The following is a 10,000-nucleotide window of genomic DNA, read 5'->3' on the forward strand; positions in this document are numbered from 1 at the left end:
TAGATAGATAAATAATAGATAGTAGAAGAAGTAGATAGATAATGATAATAGTAAATAGATAGTAATAGTTAGATAGATAGATAGTAGATAGATAGATAGAAAGTGTTAGGTAAAAGATGATATAGATGGATAGAGGAAAGATAATAGGTGGATAGAAAATAGATAGAAGAAGATGGAATGGATGGATGGATGATATGGATAGATAATAAAGATAGAAGAAGATGATAATAGATGATAATAGATAATAATAATAATAAAATAGATAGAAATAATAGATAAAGAAAAGTAGATAGATGGAAGAGGAAATATTAGGGATAGTAGATGTAATAGAAATAGCGAAGATAGATATAGATATAGAAGAAGATAGATAATAGAAATAAATAATAATAGAAGATAATAAATAGAAGATAGATAATGGGATAATAATAGATAGATTTTTAAATAATAATGGAAGGATATATATTATTAATATATATATTAATTTTTTAAATATAATTAATGATAAAAGGGGATAGATAAAAAATAATAAAGATAGATAGAAATGGAAGGGTGGTGGAGATTAACAGGAAAACAACCCACCCTCCCCCCCCCCAACCCCCCCCCCCCCCACCACACCCAAACCACACACCAACACCCCCCCCCCCACCACCAACACAACCCACCCACCCCCAAAAAACCCCCCCCCCCACACACACAACACACACAAAAACCACACCCCCCCAAAACCAAAGAGATAATTCACGCCCTAATCTCCCCAACACGAGCCACGGGTCCATCAATTACCAGAGTTTCACGGCCAATTAATACCAATCGCCACCAATTTAACACCGACGGGTGGTCAGCCTACTGAATGAATGAATGAATGGCCGACCCGTCTGCTGTTGGCATGGGAGTATTCAAAAAAGACACTTGCAATTTACGCATGGGCCGCAAAACGGTAAGTGAATTAATCTTTTTTTTTTTTTTTTGTTTGCGATTTTTTGTTTGTTTTGTTGCACGACTAAAATAAAAATTTACCAACCCCCACAAACACAAACACAAACACAAACACACCAACAACACACACACACACACACGCACACACCCCCGGGTAAAAATTGAATAAATGGAGAATGAAGAATAATAAATTAATGAAAATAAAGGAGGAAGGGGGGAAGGAAAAAAAAGGGAAAGGGAAAGGGAAGGAAAAATGAATAATGAAGAAATAAAGGAAGAAAAGGGAATGATAAAGGGTAGGAAGGAAGGAAGGGAATAATGAAAAATGGGAAGGAAGAAGAAATTAAGGAATAAATGAATAAGAATAAAGAATGAATGAATAATAAAAGGAATGAAGGAATGAAGGAATTAAGGAAGGCAGGAAAGAATGAATGAATGAAGTCATTGATTGAAAACATCAAAGAGATGGTCAGGGCGGCGAATTGGGCGGACAGACAGCCGGACACCTTGTGAGGGCTTCGGTGATGGAGTGGTGAGAGACCGACCCAATTCCAGCCTGGCACCTTTCTACATCATGATAGCATTGATAAAACGTTTCCTTTCCTTTCCTTTGAGGGGAGATTAAACGTTTTATTAACGGCGTTTGCCTCACTTGCAGGTCATATCAAAGGCTTCCTAGGTAATGTAGGTAACGGTTATTTTGAGCAATTTATTTATTTATTTAGAGTCTTTAGGTGCGGTTATGTTGTCTAGTGGTATGACACTCGCTTTCGGATCTGAAGATCCTGGGTTCGAGCCTCACTCGGCGCATAGTTAAATCCTTGGAAAAGACTCTTTAACTCACATTTTCTAACCGTACTCAGGTGTAAAATGAGTACCTGGTCGTTAACAGCGTTGTCTCTGTCGGAAAAAAAATATTGTAATATCGCCTAACAGGCGTCATGTATCGTTCTACATGTTACATGTTGCTGTTGGCCAGGGACCCCTTGTAAAGTGCTTTGAGCACGTTTAGTGGATATTGCGCTATATAAAAGCTCAAGTTTTTTAAAATTTATATTTCTTTGTTGTTGTTGTTGTTTTTTTGTTGTTTTTTTTTTTGTTTGTTTGTTTGTTTGTTTTTGTTTTGTTTTGTTTTTCTTACCTTTTGGGATGTTCAGGCGCTCCTGTTCTGCGTCAAAGGACCGGAAACTCTCCACCAAAACTTGTGACATGCGCTGTGTGGTGCCGGGGGTGAGGGGCGGGACTCCGTTAGGGACGGCTACGTCTGGGGACGACACGGGAATAAACAAGATAGGAGAGGGGGGAATGAATCAATATGAACAATTATAGTAAACATAATAATAATAATAATAATAATAATAATAATAATAATAATAATAATAATAATAATAATAATAATAATAATAATAATAATAATAATAATAAGAAGAAGAAGAAGAAGAAGAAGAAGAAGAAGAAGAAGAAGAAGAAGAAGAAGAAGAAGAAGAAGAATAAATGGCATGTATATAGCGTCTTATTCGTATTTCATTGGGCTCTATGCGCTAGTCTATCGCAAAGTGCTTTCCGCCAGTTTAGTATTTGTTTTTGTTTGTTTTTACTTTGTATTTTAATTTTGAGTACTTATAAAACCAAGACAAATGCCAGAGTATGTATAACTGTATAAAAATATAAATATATTATATAATCAGCTCTAGGCAATCTCTTGATTCTGAAGAGCACACTTGAGCACAGTGAGTGGAACTGCCTCAGCCCCCCCCCACCCATCCCCTTTGCCTAATGAAATTCCCAGTCAGTGTGGTTGGTATGTACCAGAGCTGCCACCTTTATATTTTTTTTTTTTTTTAATCGTAGCTTCCAAAGGGGAAAAAAAGAAGAAAAAAAAATAGTCGATATAAATAGCTTTTTAAATAAATCATTTTCCATTACTGTGATCCACAAATGGAACCACCAAAGTCCTAAATATAGAGATAGTATGCGCTTGGCTAAGTAGCTCACACCATTGCCATCGGGAAGTATAACGGACAAACACACAAAACGGTGTGTAACCATGAACGTTTACAGTCTGGTTAATACAGTGTAGTGAGGATGTTAATGTCCGTTATGCTTCCGGATGGCAATGTTGTGAGCTGCTTAGCCGAGCGCATACTATCTGTACAGCCATACATACTCTGGCATTTATTTGCCTTGGTTGTACGAGTACTCAAAAATAAAAAAATAAAAAAGAACCCCCGCCCCCCCCCCCCCCCCCCCCCCAAAAAAAAAAAAACAAACAAACAAACAAAGACCTGAGTGACGTTCACTTCATTCTTCTTATACGATCTAAGGAATTAATTTTTCCTTTTCAACACAAGATAATTTATTGAGTCAAAGAGGTGAAGAATGCAGCTCTTGGATGGAGTAGCTGGACCCAAATATTCTATAATTTTACGAATTGTTTCGTAGCACTAGGCAGATCTGGTGTGTTCTTTAAATAGATTCATTATTTTGACGTGGAACTGTGTTGATGGTGACGAAAAGGGTAAAAGGAGGAAAATTATAAATAGTTTTATTTACGCCACCACATGTTTACTTCACTAACCCACACTTTTAGAGCCATTGGGATGATAAACTACTCTGGATAGTGGGGAAGCTGCACCAGGAGGGGGAGAGAGAGAGAGAGAGAGAGAGAGAGAGAGAGAGAGGGAGGGAGAGAGAGAGATCGCTGTGTATGTGTGTGTGTGTGTGAGAGAGAGAGAGAGAGAGAGAGAGAGAGAGAGAGAGAGAGAGAGAGAGAGAGAGAGAGAGAGAGAGAGAGAATTTGATTGAGGAAAATGTCTTTTTTTTAAAGGAGGAATTCCTCCTCTGACACAAAATTCGCGGATTTTCGCGGATCCGAGGAAAATCATCAGCACTGGTGTAAGTCTTTGTCCAAGTGGCGATTCAGTCATAAATCAGTTAATAAATTAGGCCACACCAGATGACTTACGACTTACATACACCCCGCGCTACGCCCCTCCCCCCCCCCCCCCACCAATTCCGGCCATAACACACGCGCACACAGACATACAAACACGCATATTAAGTACTTTTACAGTACACATTACATCGTTTAAAAAAATTAAATTTAAATTTTAAAATGGCAGATTAATCTTATTTTAACAAGTCTTTTTTTTTTTCCAAATAATAAATAAAAGGAAATTTCGGACGTTAAAACAACTAAATACCAGTGTGAAATTGAATATATGTAAGCTTCAATTTAATATACGAAAACAGATAAAATGGACGTTTCGGGTTTTCCCTTTATCAACAAAACAGGATGACTGAGATAATGTGGTAGGGGCGTTGTTAAGATGAATAAACAAAATTATTATAAAACATTATCTCATTCGTCTCTAGTGTTTCATTCATCCTGTTTTGTTAATAAAGGGGAAACCCGAAACCTCCATTTTTTTTTTCTGTTTTCGTATATTAAATGGAAGCACACATTCAATTTCACATTGTTATTTATTTCCTCGAGCCTCGAGCAGCAACATTTCCATGACGTCACAACAACGAAAAGTACGAAGTCAAATCCCGATGAGATCAGCCGTAGTTGTTAAAAGTACCGTTACCATAGCAACAACAGTGGCCAATAGGTAAACAAATAGGAATATACAACATTGAATAATAAATGTGTGAACGACATTTCAATGATTTGTTGGGAGTCGTTTGTTTTCGCCAGCTGGTTCTTGGTGTTTGTCTCATATTGAAGCCACACACACACACACACACACACACACACACACATACATACACATACATCTCACACTCATACCAACACATCTCACATACATACATACATACCATACATACATACATACATACAACATACATACAATACATACATACATACATACATACTACAAACATACAACATACATACATACATACATACATACATACATACATACATACATACTCATACATACAAACATACATACATACATACTACATACATACATACATACAACATACATACATTACATACATACATACATACATACATACATACATACCATACATACATACATACATACATACATACATACATACATACATACATACTACATACATACATACATACATACATACATACATACATACATACATACATACATACATACATACATACATACATACATACATACATACATACATACATACAACATACATACATACATACATACATACATACATACATACATACATACATACATACATACATACATACATACTACATACATATACATACATACATACATACATACATACATACATACATACATACATACATACATACATACATACATACATACATACATACATACATAATCATACAAATACATACATACAACTACATACATACATACATACATACATACATACATACATACATACATACATACATACTACTACATACATACATACATACATACATACATACATACATACATACATACATACATACATACATACATACATACATACATACATACATACATACATACATACATACATACATACATACATACATACTACATACATACATACATACTACATACATACATACATACATACATACATACATACATACATACATACATACATACATCATACATACATACATACATACATACTCATACATACATACATACATACATACATACATACATACATACATACATACATACATACATACATACATACTATACATACATACATAACATACATACATACATACATCATACATACATACATCATACATAACATACCATACACTACATACATACATACATACATCATACAATTACAGAATACAGAAGAGAAAGAGAGAGAGAAGAGAAGAGAATAGAGAGAGAGAGAGATGTGATGATGAGAGAGAGAGAGAGAAAGAGAGAGAGAGTGAGAAAGAGATAGAGAGACTGGAAGAAAAGTTTCAATACGTAATAAGTAAAGTAGTTGTCATCATCATCATCATCATCATCATCATCATCATCATCATCATCATCATCATCATCACCACCACCACCACCACCACCACCACCACCACCACCACCACCACCACAAACACATCATCATCATCATCATCATCATCATCACCACAAATACAACGACCAATACAACCAACCTAATCAAAACCAGAGACAGCAATAACAGTAACAGACTCCCCCCCCCCCCCCCCCCAATCCCCCACCCCCCGTCCCCACATACAAATTTTGACACCATTCCCATCACTCAAGTACCCTACACTAACCCGCCTCAAGCACCGATGAGGACCTATCCCGTGACGCTACAAAAACAGCTCACAAAGCTATTGACACAACTGGGCGCCGTATTAGTCAAACACGACACAACCCCCCCCCCCCTTCCACCCCGTTATCGGCCGAGCACAAAGGACGTTACGGGTATATACCCTGATCACAAGCAGTACTTGTTGTTTCAAAAGGTCACTTAACCACAGTTCAATAACAACAATTATTTTAACATGTTACAATGAGATCAGGAACGGGAACTCTTAACGTCATACTAGTAGAAAACACTTTTTTTAAAGGGTGGTTTGTTGGGGTTCTTTTTCCTTTGGGGTTTGGGGGGGGGGGGTATTGTAGGTTTGCTTGTTTTGTTGGGTTAATTTTATTTAGAAGAAGAAGAAGAAGAAGAAGAAGAAGAAGAAGAAGAAGAAGAAGAAGAAGAAGAAGAAGAAGAAGAAGAAGAAGAAGAAGAAGAAGAAGAAGAAAAAGAAGAAGAAGAAGAAAGAGAGAAAATATTTTTACAGCTAAAATTAGCACCAAAAAAAAAAAAACATAGAAAAACATTAATTAAAAAAAAAAACTATGTAAAATAACTATGTTCACACCCCCCCCCCCCCCCCCTCCTTAATAAAAAAAAAAAAAAAGAAAAGAAAAAAAGAAATATACACTGAAGACGAGCTCAGATTTTGGACTAAGTAAGAAATTACAGTATCTCAGCATGAAATTATCACCCAGTCAGGATACCGTTAAGGAACGACATGTCACCAAATGATTATTCATTTCTTTCTGGCCAATCAAAACGTCAAATACGTCCTTTTGTCATGCCCGACATTCCGATAGAGAGAGAAAGAGAGAGACAGAGAGAGAGAGAGAGAGAGAGAGAGAGAGAGAGAGAGAGAGAGAGGACTTTTGACGTGGTCAGCATAGTGGACACTGGCCTCAGGCTCTTTCCCACGGACTCAACAACTGCATTCAACATACATACATTATAGTAACGGTCAGTCTTACTGTGGTCATTGTGGTCAAGCCGTGATAACAACCCTTTTGTCGGGTCGTAAAGTCTGCACAATGAATGCATCGTTATCATTATCATCATTATCATCATCATCATCATCATCATCATCATCATCATCATCATCATCATCACCACCACTATCATCATCATTATGAGCATAGACATCATCATTCGTCATTATTATTGCACGTTATCATTCTTATCATCAATATTATTATTATTATCATCATCATCATCACACCATTGGGTCAGACAGTCTAATCACTATTAAAAGCCTAGCCTTGTCAGCAATGAAGTAAAGTTAAAAAACACTGAGCATTTATACAGGGCAAAATTGATGACTGCGATGTTACTAGTGTGCATCTGTGTGAGTGTTTGTGTGTGAGAGAGAGAGATTGTGTCCATGTCAATAATAATAATAATAATAATAATAATAATAATAATAATAATAATAATAATAATAATAATAATAATAATAATAATAATAATAATAATAATAATAAACAACAAAAACAAAAACAAAAACAACCACGAGTGGTCAAGACAATCTAACCGGGACAAAACACCTTCCACCCCCCCCCCCCCCCCCCCCACACACACACACAAACAGAAACACACACCATCAACCAAGCTACAAAGCACAGCTGTGCTGCAGGTGTGTGTGTGTGTGTGTGTGTGTGTGTGTGTGTGTGTGTGTGTGTAATGTGGAACAAACAAAACATCCCCATGCATTCATTCATTCTATCCTGCATCGTTACAACATGCATATTTTTTTATTATTATCTAAGTCATCATAACTTTCCCCCAAAATGACCGTAGAGTTTATGACAGGATGGTGATCCCACCATGCATACGATGACCACTTCTATTATTTTATCTATCTAACGTTGATCAGTTACTTCGATGTCTACCATACAATATAATAAATTATTTTGTGCGGTTTGAAATGGTTCGGACATGTAAAGAGATGAGAGAGGGAAGGGAGTACGTGGGAAGGAAAGTATAGATAGTTCGAAGATGACGTCACTCAGGTCTTTGTTGATGTATTTTGCCATCCGCTTTAATGAGTAATGCTCACTGAACTGTATTAACCTGACTATAAACGTACATGGATACACACCGTTTTGTGTGTTGGTCCGTTATACTTCCGGATGGCAATGTTGTGAGCTTCTTAGCCAAGCGCATACTATTTACTGGACTTTCAATTAGCGGGAAAGAGGAAAGAGGGACGCCCAAAGACCAGATGGTTGGATAAGGTAAAGGACGATATGAAAGAACTGGGCCTGGAGGAAGATGATGCTCTGAACCGAGATGCATGGAGATGTGGCATTCATTATGGCAACCCTGCAAAATGGTGGATAAGCTGAAAGAAGACGAAGATATTTTGTGCGGGCATAATGTGGTCTAGTGGGATGACATACACTTTAGGGATCGGAAGGTCCTGGGTTCGAGCCTCGCTCGGCGCATAGTTAAGTCTTAGGAAAAGGGCTCTTTCCTCTCATTCTCTCACCGTGCTTAGGTGTAAAAGGAGTACCTACGTGGCCGTTAACAGCACTGTTCCGGTCCGAAAAATAAAAATTGTGCTATCGTCCAAAAACGTCATGTTTTGTCCTACATGTGAAGTGTTGCTGTTGGCTTTATCAACCTATAATAAAGCGCTTTGAGCACGTTTGGTGGATACTGGGCTATATAAATGGTCCAGTTTTAAAGAAAAGAAAATAATAGTTTGAGTTATCAAACCTTAACTCTCTCCTGACTCTCTCCTCATTTTCACGATTTCCCCCCAGACTTCACACCAACTAACACAAAAATAATTTTTTTTATCACTCAAACACAATAGCATCAGTTCTTGCCAACCATAATTTCTTGAGCAAAACATTCTCCACAACACACTGTGTTCATTTTCTTTAAATTTTATGATGTACAAGAGAAATTTGAATAAGAAACATTTTGGTTGTATCGTTACGAATGGGACAAGTTTCCTGTAGTTGGTAAAGAAAGGGTTAGAACTTAATATTTGGAGCAATTATATAGTGCAATATCCACTAAACGTGCTCAAAGCGCTTTACCAAGGGTCCCTGACAAACAGCAACACACTTAACATGTACGACGTGACATGGCGATATGACAAATGTATTTTTCGGACAGACACAACGCTGTTAACGGGCATGTACTCATTTTACACCTGAGTACGGTGAAAGAATGTGAGTAGAAGGGCATTTTTTTTTCCAAGGATTCAACTATGCGCTGAGCGAGCGAGGCTCGAACCCAGGACCATCCCCTCTGACGGAGAGGGTTAATCAACCCTGCAAATTGTCATTCGGACCGTGGTCAGTCACAAAGTGCATTTGACCACAACAAAGATATAGACACACAAAGTCAATCGGTCACTGGTTTAACGATGGTTTTATGCCGCCCCCCCCCCCCCCCCCCCCCCCCCCCCCCCCCATGCATTGTATTGGTGGTCAGTGCAGGGCCCAGATTATCACCACATAAAAAACAAAAAACGAAACAAAAAAAAATCTTACTGTAACTACACGTATGTATGTAGTACTGTGTGCGGTCTAGTGGTATGACACTCACACTTTCAGAGCGGAAGGTCCTGGGTTCGAGCCTCGCTCGGCTCGGTGCATAGTTGAGTCCTTGGAGAGAAGGCTCTTAACTCACATGCTCTCACCGTACTCAGGTGTAAAATGAGTACCTGACCGTTAACAGCGCTGTCTCTGTCCGGAAAAAAATAATTGAAACATCGCCTAATAGGCGTCATGTCCCGTTCTACATG

General features: G+C 37.6%; 1 protein-coding gene across 4 annotated transcripts in view; it reads right to left on the reverse strand.

Moving 5' to 3' along the window:
• The window catches only part of LOC144960143 (protein C-ets-1-like), a 119,986-nt gene that overhangs the window by 15,964 nt on the left and 94,022 nt on the right, over positions 1 to 10,000 (reverse strand). For all 4 annotated transcript variants that reach the window (XM_078893129.1, XM_078893128.1, XM_078893126.1 and 1 more), the window contains one exon: positions 2,078 to 2,200. In XM_078893129.1, coding sequence (XP_078749255.1) covers positions 2,078 to 2,200 — 123 coding nt within the window. The remainder of the gene's footprint in view (positions 1 to 2,077; positions 2,201 to 10,000) is intronic.

Source organism: Berghia stephanieae, chromosome 14 (genome assembly GCF_034508935.2).
Source record: "Berghia stephanieae isolate SIO BIC M18660-M18661 chromosome 14, UCSD_Bste_1.3, whole genome shotgun sequence".
Lineage (NCBI taxonomy): Eukaryota > Metazoa > Mollusca > Gastropoda > Nudibranchia > Aeolidiidae > Berghia > Berghia stephanieae.